At 43.9% G+C, this 20,286-nt stretch overlaps 1 protein-coding gene across 1 annotated transcript; it reads right to left on the bottom strand.

Moving 5' to 3' along the window:
* Positions 1 to 10,723: 10,723 nt before the first annotated feature.
* On the bottom strand, positions 10,724 to 18,065 carry ATP5MG (ATP synthase membrane subunit g). Its single transcript, XM_075546660.1, has 3 exons — positions 17,771 to 18,065; positions 12,590 to 12,750; positions 10,724 to 10,922 (listed from the first exon to the last, which is right to left on the bottom strand). The coding sequence occupies exons 1-3, from the start codon at positions 17,820 to 17,822 to the stop codon at positions 10,824 to 10,826; spliced, it is 312 nt and encodes a 103-aa protein (XP_075402775.1). The 5' UTR covers positions 17,823 to 18,065; the 3' UTR covers positions 10,724 to 10,823.
* Positions 18,066 to 20,286: the final 2,221 nt, after the last annotated feature.

Below are 20,286 nucleotides of genomic sequence, written 5' to 3'. Positions count from 1 at the left end.
AATCAGAACAGGTGCGTTGTCCGGATGGGAAACACAAACGACAGCAAAGCCTGTGGTATAAATTTCCTGGCCCTTTTCTCGTCACTGCAGGTTTCCATCTTCTTCAAACGTCTTCATCAGAGGTCCCTGAAATTGTCCTACATACAGTGAGAAAATCGATCAAGAAGACCTCTTTGGAATTCCAACAAATAGTTGTCACAACCTGCTGACCTGCCGACCTCTCCGACTTGTACTTACTGGACCTTCTTTGGAAGGCGCTCCAAGGAGCCTCAGACAGGCGGGGCCCTGAGAGGACCTGCTGCAGCCAGCCACTGATCGCAGAGACACGTTTAAACACATGCTGTTTGGAGTAAACCTGTGCATAAACGAATCGGACCCCTGCGTAACACTGCTTTTTGACTTAACCTCGCAGTTTTCAAATCACTACCACCCCATTGAAATTGCTGTGACCACTAAGCCATCAATGACTCGTTAGTGGCTAACGCGAAGGGACACTTGCTTCTTGTCCTTGACCTTTTAGCAGGGTTGTCAATCTTCTAGATTTCTTTCTGTATCCCTCCTACTCTGCTCTGACCTCTCTAATCTTCCCATTTGAATTTTCAGTGGCTTCTTTCTCCGAGTCCCTCCTTAAATGCTACGGTTACATGCACAGCCCTCTTATTTTTCATTATTTTATTCAGCGATTTAAGCATGTCCAGAATGCTTACTACTTGCCAGACAGTGCTAGCAGTAAACAAAACCTGTAAACATGCCCGCCCTTCCTTCTTGGAGCTGACCCACTCCTTCTAAGAGTCCCCCTAATGCTGTGACTTCCAAATTCACATCTCCAGCACTAGCTATTCGTCTACATTCCAAACGCACATCTAGCCAGCACTCGGTTGGGTAGCTGCATGTGTCCTTAAGCGGAATACCTGCTTTTGCTGAACTTTGCCTCTTTCTGTATTCCCTCTTCTCCTTACTCCACCATACACTCCTCATTGCCCATTCCTCGTCAGGATTACTACAATGACTTTCCAGGGCTATAATCCTCTGATACAAGATTGAACTTTCCAAAATGCGAATCTGGTGTGACTTTTTTTTCTTAAAACACGTTAATATTAAGAACAATAGCTAATGTGTTTGTCTGGTTTGACTAGAGAAACAAATTCATGGACACTCAGATATGTGTAAGAAAGAGCTTTATATAAAAGAGCAATTGGATATTGAGAAAACATCTCAGCCCAGTACAGGTCAAGTCCATAACTCCAATATTAGCCCATATGTCCGATACCAATCTATAAATTCCTCTTTAGGCTCACACAACACATGCAATGATGCCGAAGGCAGAAAGATCAGAGGCCAATGGGTGGAAAGTCTTGTGGATCCAGTGGCAATAGAAGCATCTCAGCGGTGGCAGGGGGTCTCCACCTGGCTTCTCCAGTTCCAGAGCTCTAGCGTAGCTCCATGTGTCTTGTCAGAGGCTATGTTTCCCAGGGAATGTATCTGTGTCTCGACCTTCAAATCAGGTCATCAAGCTGTGACCTAATTGACTGGCTAAACTCCACCCCTTCACTCTTAATAGTGCCAAGTTGACAACAGATTACATAACTACCACAGCTAATATTTTCTTATCAACTACAAGAGTCTCTAGTATTTGATCCTTATGTAACTCCCCACGATCCCTCTTTTCCAATCATGTCAATTTCTCCCTCTTCCCCCCTTACTGAACTACTGCTAATTCCTTGAATTTCATATATGGTTTTTCATTTCAGTAGCCCATGAATCTAATCTGACATGTAATAAGAGTCTGTCAAACAAATAAATGAGTGAACAAATGGAGACTGGATAGGGAGTGGAAAGAAGAGCAAATGTAGGACACTTTTAAGAGTCTCATGCTCTACCGACTGAGCTAGCCGGGCTGTAGGACACTTTTAAAAAGAATGTCCGGGATGCTTTCCTGTGGGGCAGAAGGGTGTAATCAGAAGTAAATCAGTCTGAGGTAAGGGGGAGGAAATTGAAGGGGTTTATGCTGGATGTTTCTATTTTTCTCTTTAATGTGACAAGTAAAGAATTCTTTTCTGGAAGACATTACCTGTAAGTTAAAGAACATTGCAGCTTTTCTGAATCTTGATTTTTGTACCTGCCACAGAGGAAGACAAGTACTTGATTCTGCACAATCTCTTTAATCCTGTATCTTGCAAAATGATAAGAACCCAGGGTTTTGAGCTCTTCAGAGAAAAACAGCAATGGACCTGTTGACCACCATTTAATCTGGCTTCAAATCCAGGAGGCTGAAAGCTGAACTGCAAAGCTCCTTCCATCTTATCACTCCTCCCACTCTTTCTGTATTTTGTCAATGCTGCAGCCCCCAGAATTAGAAGCATTTTGTTTGCCTCCATGTTACTATGAAAAAATCCACTAGACCAAGCATCACCAAGTAATGCTTTGATTACCAGGAGCAAAGAGATAAAGCCGAGCAATATTATCCCCTCACTGGGATGTCTAGTCTGTTTGATCGTGTTTAATTGTAACTAACTGGTCTAAAATGGATCTAGGATTCCTTACAGCCACCAATGCCCACATTTCTGAGCCTGACAGAACTGGCTAACAGGCCTAGAATTCAGTTGATCTAATGTAGACCAAATTTCTATCCATAGACGGGATGGAAAATCTAGGTGAGGATTAAGGTCATGGCCAAGGTACAAGAGGAGGAGGAAGTCTGAGTTAATTATAACCTAGGTCCTGCTGTCCTAATTCCAGGAAGTTGTCCCTTGCTCGGTGGAAAACTTGTTGATTGAGGACTTATTTTCAGAAGAACTAGCTGCCAGTTCCTGAATTTGGAGATGAATTTCCACAAGTGAGGGTACCCATATTGCAAGTCTAGAATCCCTGTGAGATAATTGTCACTTGAAAAAGCCCTTTGAGACACTATTTGGCTTGCTTTCCTGCAATGCTGACCGCCCTGGAAGATTTCCCAAAGGTTACCTTTTGCAAGGCCGGTTGGGTAAGGTTTTTTGTTGTTATTTTTCAAAATGATTTTGAATCTGCATTATAATAGATGCATTGTATTTGTTTAGTCCCAGACATAAGCATGTGCATGTACACACACACACACACACACACACACACCCTTAGTAAATAACTAAAATGAAAATCAAATAAAACGGGAGATCATGGCCAAGACAGGACAAGGTATACTCTCATATTGTTATAAAAATGTAACCCAGAAAGAAAAGCTACGTTTCTTAATGTCCCTTACTTACATAAAGCTATGTGAACCTCTAATTCAAATTTTTAAAACAGTTTATTTTGAAGCATTATGAACACTGACTAATTTAGCTTTTAAGAAATGCTTTGGTTTAGATATTAGCCTATATCCTCTCTTTAAAACAAAAAACTTACTTCTTGATTCAGAATCCTCTCTATTAACATATTAACATAATAGGCTATAACATAATAGGATATAACATATCCTATTGCTTAAGACCTGGGAAAATTCATAGAACTGAAGGCTTTGATGCAAACGATGTTATGAAACACGACTTGCCCCTTCTAACGTTGAAATGGAGGGTCCTCATGTGTGTTAGTGTTCAGATAGAAAGTTCTGAATCAAAACATTAAGAGTCCAACATCTCCCTCCCCTCCAGGCCTTCACAGTACAGCAACCAACGGAACACTGGAGTCGGCAGGAAGCGGTTACAACTAGGAAAGCAGGATCAAGTCCGAATTCCAGTGCTCTACTCTTGACTAACTCATCTCAAGCAGATGACTCACTCCACTTCATTGCACTTAGCACTGAAAAGGGGAGAAAGTAGCATTTCCCTTCAAATCTTCTCGGATGAGTTTCTCCTGCTAATTGGCTAGAGCCCTTTGTGGTAGCGCAGAGGCATAAATAGGGAAGCCATGCAGCTGGAGATGCTGTTTTAAGAGGGAAAAATGGATTTTGTTAATTTCTGTCCTGTAGGCCTTTCCCCAGATGGGCGGATGAGTGTGTGTGTGTGTGTGTGGGGGGGGGGGGGGCTGGTTGTGGTCCCCAGATGGGCGGATGAGTGTGTGTGTGTGTGGGGGGGGGGGCTGGTTGTGGTAGAGGAGGGTCAGATGGGCAGAGTAGAACCAACAAACTCAAGGGGCCCCAATCCAGAGCCTTCTGGGCTCCAGAGTTTTTCCTCAGTGCAGTGGGGTGTGAAATTTGGATCCCAGATGAAGTGGAAATTGTAGTAGTAACAACCTGGGTATTAGATAATAAATATTGCTTCGCCAGCAATCAAGGCAGACGACCCCACCACAGGGTCCAAGGTAAAGCAACGATGATTAAAATATTACTGGAAATTTATTGGAGCCCATACAGGAAACCCTAAAGGGGCCCAGCATACCCTACTGTGTAGGCATGCCCAGCAAAGGGTCACACCACTCACTGTGCCCCATGTCCCAGAGGGACTCCCCTTGAGCCCAGCCCCAAAGCCCCGGACTGCTGCGGGTGGGGACTAAAATATTACTCCTGACTCAGTGTTTCTTTGGTCAGCATGACTTTCATCAATGGGCCAGCTGCAGGGCGCTTTTTCCTCAGTGTGCCCCAAAGCTTACTACAATTAATTGGTAACAATTTTCCACATCACCTTGCACCTCAGTGTCCCAGAACTCTATTTGTTCATGGGTTCTTTTAAGTTCTCTATTCTCTTGAGACCCACAGTGAGACATGGGCAGACATCAAGGCAGAAACAGGCTGTCCTCAGGGCAAACAAACGCTATTTTAACAAGCAAGCTAGAAGTCAAAGCCACACAACTGTGTCTTAATTGCTTTTGGATTAGACAACACTGGAATGCATTAAGACTGGAAGCCTCAGAAGCTAACTTTTCTTACTTTGTGCAATAAATAAATAAAAATCCAAGGCATAATTCTGATAATAAACCCATCCACAGATCACAGGTTTAAATCCCACGAGGAAAAGTGTATTGCTTTTTAGCTGTGTTGGGGATATCGATCCTGAAATGCCGATATGGCAAAGAAAGAGGGAGCTTGGGGGACTAAGTCCTAAGGAATTTCTGGAACTTTCAGATTTTAACTGTCTTTTAGAAAGGATTTTTGGCTGCCCACCACTCTCCCCTCCTTGCCCCGATGCAAAGGCAGCTGTACACTCACCAACCTTGCTCGATGGAGAAGGGATGCTGTCAGAACTCCGGACCTCTTGCTTCCGAGTTAAGAGGTTGAGATGCAGGAGTGACTCAGCTGGTGTCAGCTTTGCAGCAGTCTCAGCCTGCAAGGCCTTCAGGAAATGAGTCCCCCAGGCCTGCACCTCCCTCTGTGGCCAACTGCCACTTAACTCTGTTTATCAACCCAGGACCAAGCACAGAAAGTAAAATTTGTTGTTTCATTGTTTGAAGACACCTCCTTACCGCAACCCAAGAAATGGGATTGCACTAGGAGTGGTGGGGTGAATTAGTTCCCGTGCCTTCCTGATGTTTACAGGTGAGCAGTGGAAATAAGCCAAGGAAAACGGATCAGTAGAACCCAGTGGTGTGCACTGTAAGAAGCAACAGCAAGAGGGCCAAGCGCAAGAGTTTGGGAACATTGGGGAGCTGGGAGTGAAACAGGGTCGTGCCAGGTAGAATGGGGCAGGAAGAAATAGCATGGTATCAAGGTATGAACTTGCTAATGGAGTTCATTTAATCATCACATTTTGAGTGACTTCTCTGGGATTTACCAGGGACAAAACTTGATGAAAAACCAACCAACCCCCAAAACTCTCTAGAGCAGCTTACATTTTTGCAAGGGTAAAAAATAAGCTTGATGAAATCAGTAAACTGTATTGATAGGTAGAAGTTGAACCTTTTTAGGAAAAAGAGCAGGATAATGGGAAATGAGAATCTGGAGCAGTTTCTTGCCATTTTCAATAAGCGTAACCAGGGAAGCTGACAGAGCGCGACAGAGGAGGCTACCTGGAGGACAGGTTTCAGGCTGAGGAACCAGCCTCTGCCTTCTGATGCAGTATGTACACGGGGCTTAGTGTGTCAGGGGCTGTGACTGAAGGGTGCGTGGCAGCGGTAGCCCGTTGCCTGGCCGTGTTGGGCTGTGTAAGCCACTGTAAGGGTTCTGACATTTAATCTCAGAGCTGGGGCTTTTGAAGGGTCCAGAGCAGAGACGTGACCTGCTCTTAGAATGTGGCAGGCACACTCTGACAGGAAGCGACAGTGGACAGGTAAGGCTGGCAGTGGGGAGCCCATTTCAGCAATTCCGGTGAGAGGATGGTGACTCGGGGTTAGCAGTAGAGGTGGGAAGAAATGTCCACATTGTGGAAAGCCCAGGGGAAACTGCACGCCGTGTATCAAAAAGCATGTGGATCAGGGAGGAAATTGCCGAGTCAGATACAGCTAGGCAAATGCAGAAGAGTGAACAGTGATGGCTGTATTTCACATGCCAGGAGAGCAGTTTCAGTGCAGTGGTGGGAGAATGAGCTAGAGAGAGAACTGGTGCTCTGAAGGAGGGAGGCATGAAACTGACATTCTGGGATTTATGAAATCGAAACCGGAGGTGAGTTAGTGCAGTGAGGAGGATGAGTGCCCAACGAAGGTCAAGTTCAAAGAGCTGCAAGGCTAAGCTGTGCAAGGGATTGATGTTTATGGTTCTCAAATGTTAGCCTGTATTGGAATGATACACCCAATTCCAGTTCTTGGCAACCTTTTATGAGGGCAGTTAAGTCTCATCTTGCTCCCAAGGAGTCGCTGGTAGATCTGGCCCGCTGATCTTCAAGTTATCAAGTCACTTCTCAAACTCACAAAGTAGTTGAGTACAATACAAATTGCAGGATCCCACTCCCGGAGAGTTAAGAGGTCTGGGGTAGAGCCTGAGAATATTCATTTCTAGAAGTTTCCCTGGGATGTCAATGCTCCTGAGGTCCAGGAACCAAACTTTGAAAACGATTGATCAATGTCTATGTTGACCTTGCCAAGTCTTGAGAGAGGAGTACCATGGCAGAACGACAGTGAACCAGCAGCCAAAATTGTCAAGAGCTGAAAGGGAGTAACTTGGCTATTGTTGAAAACTGCAACAATCAGGGTGGTGAGTATATAGATATTTAAAATACGGATTTTCATAGATTGGTTAAAAACTGTATACCGTATATACTCATGTATAAACTGAGTTTTTCAGCACATTTTTTATGCCGTTTGTGTGGTAAAATTAGGTGCCTTGGCTGATATTCGGGGCAGCGAATACGGTAGTGGAAAAATGGTTGGCAGCAAAGAGATTAAGGTTAGGCTTTGCATTTCATTGGTATCACAAGTTCACAGGTTAGGTTTTTCTAGTGAAAAACCTTTCTAGTGAAACTACTACTACATTCATCACACAAGTGATCACAATCCTACCAACTCCCATGTGGTAGCAATAAAGACACTAATTAGAAAATATTAAGAAATCCCCCCACCCCACCCCAGAAAAAGAAATCCCACAAAGGTACTTAGAAACATGACTGCAAATATCAGGTTAGAGAGGGATGCATGGAAAAACCCAGAGAGGTCTACAAGGTCGAGTAGTTAGGGAACAGAATACAACACAGGATCATTGTCTGAGCTCAACTTTACAGCCCCACCACTAATTATGAGATCCTAGTCAAATCAGGTATGGTTGGTACTCAGTTCCTGATCTATTAAATGGGTCCGTCATTTATGTCATGTGTCTTAGCAGAAAGTGGAGTACTAATTGAGCTAGTGCCAAAAGCAAACCAAACCCCCTGCTATGGAGTCAGACGTACAGCAACCCTACAGGGCAAAGTGCTCCGGAAAATGTAAACCGCTATACAATGACAAGAGTGAAAATGTTACCCAAACAGAACAGTGATGAGGCGTAGAGGCCAAACACTTCATTGTGGAATGTGGACAGCGCCCGGTCTTGAAACAATGAAAGTCCAGCACAGGTTGTGCTGTTTGCCGACACTGACGTTGAAGAACTTACTGTCAATAGCAGTTTACCTACAGACCCGTGCTTGAATTCCAGCGTTTCTCATCTTTCTGTGACACCTACTCAACGAGTACCTATGGTTTTACATAGATACAACTCTTACCGGCGCCCCAGGCATAGTTGTAGCTTCTTACATGGAACTAAAATTGCCTGTCATTACGATGACAGGAATTATTTGAGGGCAAACTCCCTCAGGGCTTTCATTACGGCACTTGGTGATCTGGGTCCACGGTGTGATCTTATTCTCCCTACTCACCTCTGTAAATCTGCTACAAAAGAGTTCCTTTAAAGTGTTAAAAAGCACAGACGTCACTTTTGAGGGTTAAGGTGTGCCTCACACAGGTCATATACTTTTTAATCATCTCATCTGCATATGAAACCCGTATGTGGATTAAGGCAGGCCGTTGGTAAGGAGTCCTGGCTGCAACAGAGCCTGAGCATCACCGTGGTTGGGGCTTGCATAGGACCAGGCAGGGTTACACGGTCTGTACACAGGCTCACGGGATTGGCACTGACAATGCCCCTCTGCACCAGGTGCTTCAGGCGTCCTGAAGTTCTTTCAGGACCGCAGTGACAGGTTTGTTTACTCAATGGCTTTTTGCACGGGCTCTTCCACCTATCCAAAATACCTTCACGCCTCTTCTTGGGCAATTCTTACCTTTTTTTCTGGTCTACTTTAGACATTACTTCCCCTGATAACCTATCTTGAGCTATCTTCTCAAATCTAGGGTACTCTTCCAATACCTATTAAGCCATTTTATTGGGGGCTCTTCCAACAATCCATACATCAACTGTATTAAACACACTTGTACATGTTGCCATCATCATTTTCAAAACACTTTCTTTCTACTAATACCTTCAATTTGTCTCTCTGTAGTACTTGTCCCCTGTTTTTGGAGTTTAATGTCTAATCACGTCAACAGATCAACGTGTGGCAAAGGCCCAAAGTCTTGTTTGTGAATGTTTTCACCATTTAGCAAAGAGCCTGGGGTTTGGGAGATACCCAATACCTGAGTTGTCAGTGGAAACATCTGCAATACATCCACTGAATCAATGACAACATAACCTCACCAGTTGTCTGCTAGGACTTAAATCGCTTGGGGTTAGGAGGGCCCAAAACTCAACCACCAAAAAGGCCAGCCCCAATGAACTCAGCGACCATTTCAAGTGCACTGCTATTTTAACCTGGGACTCTTCCGCACACGCAGCTAGCCACGGGGAGAGAAGTGTGGTGTACGGCAGAGGAGGGGAAGGAGCAGTGAGGTGAGCGCTAAATGCTTTCTGTGGACTTTCTGGTGTAGCCAGATGGCTTGGAAAAAACCCTCACATTATCTGTCATGGCTCAACTTAGTCTCTGCAGGTTACTGCTGCTAGCTGAGCCAAGGTCTTCGGAATTTATTGTACTTCATTTTAATAAACCCAATAGATAACCATTAGCATCGTGTCAATGTTTTTTGTCTTCTGCTATGCATATGTTACCACATACTTTAAATACGGTAGTTTCGGTTTCTGACCACCTGCGTTTTGCAGATGGCAGTAAATTAGGCATTACCTCATGTTTCAAAACACAGTAGTCTCTATGGAGACTTTCTAACTTCTCACTTAGAAAAGCTGCCTCTATTAGGCTAAAGCAGTAGGTAGACCTGGGAATGATTGGGATCAAGGTTCAGCAATATGATGAGTCTTTCCTAAGTTAATAAAAGGGTTCATGAGGACCTAATGACACAAATTACTATTTCATGAGCTAACTTGCTATTTAGGCCCATGGATGATATTCTAAATTATAAAGCTGTTTATTGGCAAGATGTTTAATTTTTGCAAAGATAAGCATGTTGAAAAATAAATTATGAGCAATATAATACGTGTAATAAAAGACCTGTTAAACTTAGATCACGAGTCTTTTAGTCTACTAGTCAAGACCTTCCAAAGACAGACCTAGAATCCCACCATGTTCCTCTACGTCTGTGGACAATGTACACTGCCACGCACTCGATCCCTAACCCCAAGTTGGCGGTAGCTTTCAATCCACTCTGAGGAAAACCTTGGAAGACAGTCTGGCAAGCTACCAACTCTTTGGCAACTACCAACAACATTCTCTTTTGGGAGGGTCTATTCAAGTTGATAAGAATCCCACCATCTATGAGAGTGGCGATGCCTGGAGGATGGTGGGAATGTGGGGTAGAAAGGGGGAACTGATTACAGGAATCTACATATAGCCTCCTCCCTGGGGGAGGGACAGCAGAGAAGAAGGCGGGGGAAGACATCAGACAGTGTAATATATGACAAAATAATAATAATAATAATATATGAATGATGAAGGGTTCATGAGTTAAGGGGGAGTGAGGAGGGGAGGGGGAAAATGAGCAGCAGATATTAAGGGCTCAAGCAGAAAGCAAATGTTTTGAGAGTGATGATGGCAACAAATGTACATATGTGCTTGACACAATGGATGGATGTATGGATTGTGATAAGAATTGTACGAGCCCCCAGTAAAATGATTAAAAAAGAATCCCAACATTTATAGACACAACTATTGTCAAAAGGATTTTTGTACGATTTGAGCTACGAGAACAGGGCCTACTATTTTACCCCTTATGATTACGGTTTCTCCTACTTAGCAAGTTTAGTTTTCTCAAGGCTTTGCTTCCGTTTCCTGAAAATAACAGAAAGCGAGGCACTTAGCGCTGCATTAATGTACACCTTTGGTGTAAAAGTCAAGGTTATTCTGTATCCCACTACCCCCCCCCCCCAGATATATTAAAGTGACCTTCCTTGTAGATTCTCACACAGTGACTTTTAGATGATCTATTTTATTAGAGTAGACTGATCACACATGGTCCAAGAAAACTCAAAGAGCAAACCAATATAACCAGATGTTAAAGACTGGTCTTCAAACATCATAGCCAATGATGCCTCGTTTGCCTATGATCTCGCCAATATAAAACCACATCCACACTTCAGTGGCCACCAAACCATTCAGCAGAGCTTCCTGAAAAAGAAAGAAAAATAAATGGCACAAAATTTAAAGGTACACTTCCCCCCTCCTTTACACATGGAAAATATTCTCCTTCAAGATTAAGTGAAGACACAGAAAGTAAGCAAGGATGCTATTCAAAGTCGAGGGCAGTTTTAGCCATCGTCAAGGATCACTGAGGTTAACTTTGTTCAACTGCTGAGAACCCCTGAAACTTTCAATTATGTAAGCTAAGTAGTCCAGGACATAGAAATCCTTTCAAAGCATTCTGTAAAGAGCCGAACCGACTCAACCCGTTCATTATTAGCTTATGAGCGACTTTACGAGCTCTAAAACCAGCCCCTCCTGGAAACAGCGCACACATTATAGACAGGGCATGCATACGAAAGCATGACTGTAGGAAGGCAAATCAGAACAGGCATTTCTGTCTGCCTAAAGAAAATCAGTTGACTCCGGTGAACTCCCTCTATCCACAATTGAGGGACGGAGGAGAGTGGTCACTAAATGGAGTGAGTACACTGGTGAGTGGAGTATAGAAGGTCAAGGCATAAGCACGACTTCAATAGTCAACACTTGCCAGCAGATCCCCCGATGACGTATGCTAGACCTGATCTGGCACCCCACATCTTATGTATTTGGGGGTTGTATTATTTTGTTGGTTTTATTATACATATTAGGGGGTATTCCTGGAGTGTTTGTTGTCAGTGGGGTGGGGGGGTCACCCTCTTGAAGTTGTGGTGTATGTTTCTACTTTTTTGGGGGTGTGCTGATGAACCTATAGAGTCAGCAAGTGGAATACGGTTTTGAGGATAGGGGACAGAGGTGGTGGGGTGAAGGGGTGATGACGCCAAGGGGTTCATAAAGAAAAAGGATGTTTAGAAACGGATTGTGGCAGCAAATATACAATTCTGCTGGAGTGACTGAACTATGGAATGATTTGATATATGTATGAATTCCAATTAGTAATAATAAAAAAAATCTGTTGAGAGATAAACGGTACTATCTTCCTCTTTGGATTTATTTTTATTTACTGATTGTTTGACCCAACTCTTTAATAACTTTTCATTAAGATTTGACATTTCTGAAAGGAAATTTACCCTTCAAATTACATAAAAGTTATTGGAAGTCTTCTGGGAAACCAAATAACACTACAAAACCAAACACCATATTTCCTGTCCTAAAGTCAGTAATAATTTCATTATTTAGGCTTTTTGTAGTCTTCATTTGGTTTAAGCACGTGAACACAAAATCCAGGGTCTAATTTGCATACATTTTAGATTTTATCATTATGTAATTTTATGTCACCTCATGTCATATTATATGCTTGCCCAGGTTTTGCTATACTTTTGACCCTCCACACGAGTGGAACTTCCTGAGTCTGATTTGATTGGAGATTTCTTGGCTGAATTGGGACTAGTTCCCGGGCTACAGGTGAGAAGGAGGGCCAAATTAACAAAGTTAGCGCGTCTTTTTGAACACATGATCCCAAAGAGGAAAAAGTAAAATGAAAAAAATTTTCCTAGTTTAAAATGCTCAATTTTTTTAGTATAGAAGGAGGAAAAAAAAGAAAAAAAGAAGCAAACTAAGATAGCTCATTACTTCTCCCTAGATGACAAAATTAGAAAACAAAATGTCTTCTTAGGTAGTCAAGAGCACATGCATTTTCATTCCGTCCATGGTACCTTAACTGTGAGCTGCTTGAAGCGCCCAGTCCTAGCACTCTCGACTACTTTCTTCAGGCTCTGGATCGCTGCAGGGACCTCCGCAGGGGTCGGAGGAACCAGCTCCACCCGGGCATAGTGCCAAAATGTGGCCAGTCGAGGCTTCGAGTAAGTCACAGCAGCTGGAAAACAAAACAAAACAAAACAAAACAAAACAAAACAAAACAACCAGGATGAACTCACTGGAGACTGAAAGCAGCAGATGTGTGGGTTGAACACAAATATTTATTCATGCATCACATTCATTCACTTCTTGTACCAAATGTGCGCCCAGTGTGAAAAGTCAAAGCTGCTCCCTGGTAACAAGAGGCTTTTAAAGATGCAGAACACCTGTGTCACAGAGGCGGTTCAATCAGGCAGGAAGCTGATAAGCATATTCAATTATGTCAGGACTTTACTAGTGGCCAGCTCGTATAGTCACCTCCTTTGTGAATAGTAAATCCTGTTAACTGTCAAGTTATCAGAAGCTGGATTAAAAAAAAAACAATCAAGAAAACAGCTATTTAATCCTATCTTCTTGGTAGAGACCAGATAATTTGGAGGGAAGACGTGCAGAAGAGGAGGGAAGGAGCTAGCTGGAAGAACAGCTCTAGGAATAAGATGAAAACTTGTCCCAATGCTGACCAAATTTCCAGATGGACCTACACCAATTAATATCCACTTTGGGTGTCCCCATCAATTTGTACTGTATTAACCCTTTAACAAAAGCACAGCTGTTTTTCCTTCAGAAACTAACTCTTAAGTAAAGCCTGTGTGTACTGTCAAAAGGAGTAAAAATTCAAAACTACCATTAAGCTGAAATTTCTCAAGGTGTTTGCCATTTCAAGAAAAATGATTCTTAATGGCCAGGGTAAATCGATGTGCGCCGATGTTAGGGATTTCAGCAAGAGAAAGACACTATAAAAAACCCACAAGACAAATGTAATTAAAAAGGGTGAGTGTATGACTACCCATAAGTGTCTAGTGTCCATTGACAAATTAACCAAGTGTTTGCAGGCTTTTTGTCCACGTTTAGGTATTATTTACTACTTACACTATCACAAGGAGTCCTTGGGTAGCAGAAAAGGTTAAGCATAGGACTACTCTTTTAAAAAAATACTTTTATTAGGGGCTCTTATCTCTTATCACAATCCATACATTCCTCCAATGTGTCAAGCACATCTGCACATAAGCCGCCATCATAATTTTCGAAGCATTCTCTTTTCACTTGAGCCTCAATATCAGCTCATTTCTTCTCCCTTCTCCCCGCCTGCCCTCCCTCACAAACCCTTGATAAGTTATAGATTATTTTTTCCCTATCTTACATTGTCCTCCGTCACCCTCACCCACTTTTCTGTTATTCGTCCCCCCTGGGAGGGGGTTATAAATTGATCCTTCTGACAGATTCTCCCTTTCTCCCCCAACCCTCCTGTATCTCTACTCTCCTTGTTGGCCCTGAGAGGTTTTATCTATCCTGATTCCCTGTGTTGCAGGCTCTTATCTGTAGCAGTGTGCATGCTCTGGTCTAATCCGATTTGCAAGGTGGAACTGAGGTCATGATAGTGGTGAAGGAAGCACCAAAGAGCTAGAGGAAAGTTGTGTGTTTCATCGGTGCTATACTGCACCCTGACTGGCTCATCTCTTCCCTGTGACCCCTTTGTGAGGGGATGTCCAATCGTCTCCAGATGGGCATTGAGTCTCCACTCCATTTCCCCCACCCCTCCATTCACCCTGTGTATGGTTTTGTTCTGGGTCTTAGATGCCTGATACCGGATCCCATCACCACCTCATTATTGCACAGGCTGGTGTGCTTCTTCCATGCAGGCTTTGATGCTTCTGAGCTACATGGCTACTTGTTTATCTTCAAGCCTTTAAGACTCAAGACCCATTATATCTTTGATAGCCGGGCACCATCAGCGTTCTTCACCACATTTGTTTATGCACCCACTTTGTCGTCAGGATTGTGTCGGGAAGGTGAGCATCAGAGTGCCAGATTGTTAGAACAAACTGTTCTTGTGTTAAGGGAGTACTTGAGTGGAGGCCCAATAGGACTACTAACTCTTAAGTTGCTGCTTGAACCCCGAGGAGTTTGGGAAGACAGTGTGACGATCTGTTTCCCAAATGCCTTGATAGCAACAACAGACCCACCACCTCCATTATCTGTGCTTTGGGCCAGGGGTCAATCTTTGAGAAACCCTAAAGCTCTAAGATAGTGTTTTCCAAAGTGGGATACACAGCCCCACGGAAAGGACACTGGAACAATGGAAGGGATGGTGGCATAAAGCAGATACCTACACTTTATCCTGGATTATGGCTATAGCTCAAAAAATGTAAAGGACAGGTGAGTGCTCAGTAATTTTTCTTTTGCAGGCTAGGTTAGCTGAGGAACCTACGCTCTAAGGGACAGTTCTCACTAAATCTTCTAGTATTTGCATGACAGTGCAATGAAAACTCAATCTCCACCCTATACATAAACAGTGTAGTTTAGCTGGTAAGTCTGTTTTGGTTTTTTTGGGTGCGGGGATGGGAGAGCCAGGTTTCGACCAGTAGAAGTTTCAGATAAGAAAGAATGAGCTGTGTGGTACTGGATTAAACTAAGAGAAGGCTGTATGAATTCATGTTTAGCCTAACATGTATCACTCACTGCCACTAAATGGATTTCGACTCAGAGACTCTACAGGATAAGGGTGAAGTGTCCCTGGGGGAACTCTAACTCTTTTTGGGAATAGAAGGTCTAGTTTTTCACCTGTGGAGCAGCTGGTGGTTTTGAACTGATAACCTTGAGCTTAGCAGCCCAACATGTACCACTAGACACCAGGGCTCCTCTAGTATGTATAGATAGGTATATAATGATAGAATTATAAACATTTATGTACATTTATGTATCTTTGACCAATTGAGTCTAGAATCAATGGCATCCTAGTAGTAAGGAAGTTATTTAGTGTCTAGATTTTAGTTTCTAAATGTAATTGTTCAATAATAGGAACCAAGGCTCCTTGGAGAGATGGCTGATTCTAAAGCCTACACAGGGGAAAGCCGAGATGCTTCGGAACCATCAGCAACCCCAAAAGGATGGGACATGTCAAAGGGACAGAGTTGCCAACCCGAAACAGTCTTCTTTAATGGTAAAGCTGGAACAATGTAAGCAAGTAAATAATATAGTATTGAAGTGTCTATAAATGTATGAGTCCATACAATGAATAAATAAACACATGGGTTTTTTCTTTCCGAAGAACTCCACCTAATATAGAAGCCTCCTCCTACAGGAGATAAATTTAACACTTCCCTTACCCCTTAGGATAAAATTAGTACTCTGCTTCCAAAGAATAGAGAGCACAGGAAGGAAAAAACAGTAACCTCGCAGGTAAGAAACCTTGCAAAACACCCTTTAAGCAAGTGATAAAAGTTAAATTACAAGTGGCATATTATTGCTATCCAGTACCTAATGACATAGCGGGATAAGGACACTTGACCTCCATGGTACTCTTTTCATGTGAAAAACCACACCAATCCCAATCCAGACTGGGGGACATTCTACAGAAAAGCTGGACAACATTTCTCAAGTCCGAAAATGTTAGGACAGATGAATAAACTAACAAACCAAAGGGGACTAGGGAGACCCGACAACTAAGAGCAATGTGGTACTCGAGGTTCGATTCTGGAACAGAAAGAGAATAATGGAAGAACTGGCAAAGCCTATAGTCTTGAATGGAGTTATTGGGGATGGGGTGGGGGAGGTGAGAAATAAAACTCGGATCTTCCTACAGAAGATTGATAATGAAATTCTTATTTCTATAAGCCTGATCCCTCAGGACAATTAATGGTTAGTCAGTCATTTTTATTAACCCTGTAACGCCCACATTTAATACACTGAGTTATGTTAAACTCAAACCAAACTCAATGCTATCAAGTAGATTTGTACTTCAAGCAAATATATTCCACTTAGTTTACATTCCAGCCAGTGAGTCCTATTTCTGATTACTTCCAGGAGAGTAATAAGTTATCTTCCATGCCCCATTAGAAAAATATTTTGGTGTTAGGATTTTAGCATTACAATTTCCCGATATACACATCTAAAGATGTTAGCTATATTACACACACACACACACACACACACACACACACACACACACACACACACACCCCACCCCCACTTGAAAAATACTTTTACTTTGCCTCAAATGAACAGAATCCAAAGACTGATGTTCCTAATCTTTTCTTAATGCAAAATTGTAAAGCTTTATCGTAAGTCGGATGATAAAATTACCTATTTCCATAAAACTGTCTCCTCAAATAGTGATTTTTCTTACTTTCTCTGAAAACTCTCACCCAAACCACATCATAACCTGATCTTAGATTAAGTAAAAGTTGCAAATGTACCAACTCCTTCAGCCATAGGGGAGGAAAAGGGTAGCATAGGCCCTAGGGCGAAGCGTAGAAGGCAGGAAGGGGCAGACATGGCAGATGCAAAGTGGGAGATAGGGGGAGGAAGTATGCGGTTTCACTGGGAGGACAGACAGCAACCAAAGTTGGGAATCACAATCAAATTTGAGGGAATGCTACTTGGCAAGACCGGCCCTTTGGCCACCTACTAGAGTATAACATAGTTAATGAAGAAAGAGACTCGATTTAAGTTATCTCACCGCGGGAATAAGGGGGTTCCTAACAGAGGTCTACCAGTGAGCTTCAGCCCTTCCAAAGCAATACTCCCACGAAGAGAGGTTAAGCAACAGCAGGATTACAGTTCTACACGCACCCCTCTGGGCTCAGGGTTACCTGTTCAAAATCCCCCTCGCATTCAAACGGAAGGATCGCGGCCAGCGGCCAGCGCAGAATGCAATGTCCACATCCAACACCTCACACCCGCTCCCCCAGCCCCCACATTTCAGGAGACGTCTACATTCCCATTGCTAGGCCAAAGTGGTTGAGTGACGGCTGCCGCCAGCCCCCTCCCTCCCCGTTTCTTCGCACTCCCTCGCCTCGCCGTGGAAGTAAGTCGGGCAGACCCTTCAGATTGAGACCCAAGTCAAGCCGCCGACGGGGCGAACGGACCCCGGCCTCCGGGCAGGCCGGCTCTTGGCCCACGCCCGCCCCTCGGCTCACCACGGCCCCTCGGGCGGGCCCCGCCTGCTCAGCCTCCACCCCGGCACTCGGACCGCTCACCGTTCACCAGCCCCGGGGCCTTCTCCACCAAGTTACGGACAAACTGGGCCATGGTTCGAGGAGAGAAAGCCCGTGGCCCGAAACGGCCGGTTGAATGTCACCTCCGGGAAGGACCCGGGGAAGGACCCCGTCCCACTTCCAAAGTCAGGGCCCCTCTTTCAGTGCCGGTCCAAGATGTTTAGTGTTCCGACGAGGTTTCTGTAATTCAGTTCGTCAGTTTCTTTCTTTAGTCATAGGGGAGAAGAAGAAGATGAAAAAAAATGGGATCATATAAAAATCGAACGGACGACGGGGTTTCGTAGAGAAACAGGCATTTCTTGGGACAGCCCCTCCAGGAGGGCCGGAATGCCGGCGTGAGGAGGAAAGAAAGGCGCATGCGCGGCGAGCCTCCCGCGCTTTCCCTGCAGAAGAGGCAGTGTGGCTGCGTGCTGCTGAAATTGTGTAGATCGCGTCCTTCGTTTTACAGAAGCCGAGGGGCCGTAGCCAAACGTGAAGTTGGAGGCAGAGCAGATACACAACGTATTACCTGACGCAGGCCCTTCCTTAGCCGATCGTTTGTAATTCGACCCCCGCCCCCATCCAGTGTCAGGATTAGAATGAAGGAGCTCCACGGCGGTGAGGAATGAAATCACATTTAGTGAGGGACTATGCTAGACATTTTGAAATTAAAAAAAAAAGTGTTAGGTATTGTCTCCTTTGCGACTAGGCTAGGTAAGTGATGTGCTCAAAGCGACGCTGGCCGAATTGGATGGGAGACGCTGTCGTGTAGTGCGAACAACATACGGGGCATCAGTTTCAAATTTGACTTGCTGCTGCTCAGGGAAGACCGAGAGAGCAGCTCCTTGAGTGTAAGATCAGCTACACACTGCCTGAACGGAGGCCTAAAACCTAGTTGAAAGATGTGTGGAGAAAACTGGCATTTGAAGAGTAGCAGAAAGATATCGTTCGCTGGGTGTGTGTCCCTGCTCAGAAATAAAACTGACAGGATGCTTACAGGTGGGGAGAAAAATGAAGAGCGGCGGATGCATCACAAGATGCAAGCACAGCATCTCTGAGCGCGTCCGCAGCTCCCGCTAGTTCCTACAGAGAAGTCGAGGATGAGAACGCTAATCTAGAAATGGACATTAGCCAGAGCAATTTGAGAACGGTAGAAGCCAGAGTGAATGAATGGGCGAAGGTACAGGGATGTTTGTTTGTGAAGGGGTAGTAAATATAAGGGAGTAAATCTAAGGTGGCGCTGCGGCTGAGTGCTCAGGTCTGCTGGTGCACCTTTCAAACAGCTCAGCTGATCCTCCGGAGAACGAGGCAGTCTACCATAACGGATGCTCCTACTGTCCTGGAGAGACATTGAGATTGAATTGATTTGACCGTGGCGGCCTTGATTTTGGTTTTAGGTTGGAGTTGAAGGGAGATTATAGAAAAGGTGGAGGGGGCCTTTTCCCCCAGATTGGATGGGAGAGGAGTTCACAAGTAGGCCTTCTAAAGGTCTTTACCTTCCCAGTGAAGTGGATGGCAAGTGGGAGGGTAGGGAGACTTTGAGGCACGAGGTAAAAATTTGGAATGGCCTTTGAGGAACTAAGGACACCCAGAAGGGTTGCTTGGCAAGGTTTGCTGAGTGGTTCTCCTCATCAGCTGCCTGAAGCTTGGGTATCAGAGCTGAGGGGATGGATCATTGGGTTAATTTAGCTGATGTCTGCAATGGCGGGGGTCATAGAACCATGAGACCAGGGGAACATGATCGGGAACGATTCAAACAAGAGTTGGGGTTTCGGCTAAAACTGTCAAATGTTTCTCAGACTTAGTGTACCTTTCTATGCATAAAACATTATAAACACTTTCAGATACACTAAAACTACTCTTTAACATAATGCAGCAATGTGTTGATGCGCATCCCAAAGTAGTACCCAGTTGTTATGAAGTTTTAGGTTACTTCAAAAACTTAAAATAATAGGCTTTATGGGGGGGTTGGTTCATAACTATGGGTTATATCTAAATGAGATGTTTGAAACTGGGGGACTGCCTGAACCTTAAAAAAAGTTGAAGGGCAAAGTTCTTTCAGTTGTCAGAGGGGAAACCTGAAATTGCTATTAGCGCTTATATGGAAAGATAACACAGGCAGTCGAGTCAGGTGTTTTTATTAAATACAAGTTTTGAATAAACACTCACAGGCAAGTTTGACAAGTAACCTTCCTGGAATGTTTCAAAATACAGTTATGTTGATCAAGTTTTATTCCAATCCACCTTTTTGTCGTTATTTTGCTTCTGGGTTCCTTTCCTGTTTAGCAGGTAAAGCTTGTTATGGTTATTTCCTCACAGGGCATCCCTGGTGCAGCATGAGCAGCTGGCTTGTAAAGGCACCCAGTAGAGTTTTGCTCTGTGCAATGGCTGCTTAGCAACCAGCATCAAATAAAGGATGTTTTTCTGTAGAGTGTGATACCAAATAGCAACCGGCACCTTTTACCTGCACCAATAAAAAACCTTCTTGTTTACTGTCCTCATGTCCATTAAAAAGTATG

This window comes from Tenrec ecaudatus, chromosome 4 (genome assembly GCF_050624435.1).
Source record: "Tenrec ecaudatus isolate mTenEca1 chromosome 4, mTenEca1.hap1, whole genome shotgun sequence".
Taxonomy (NCBI): Eukaryota; Metazoa; Chordata; class Mammalia; order Afrosoricida; family Tenrecidae; genus Tenrec; species Tenrec ecaudatus.
This window is presented reverse-complemented; position numbering and strand designations above follow the sequence as displayed.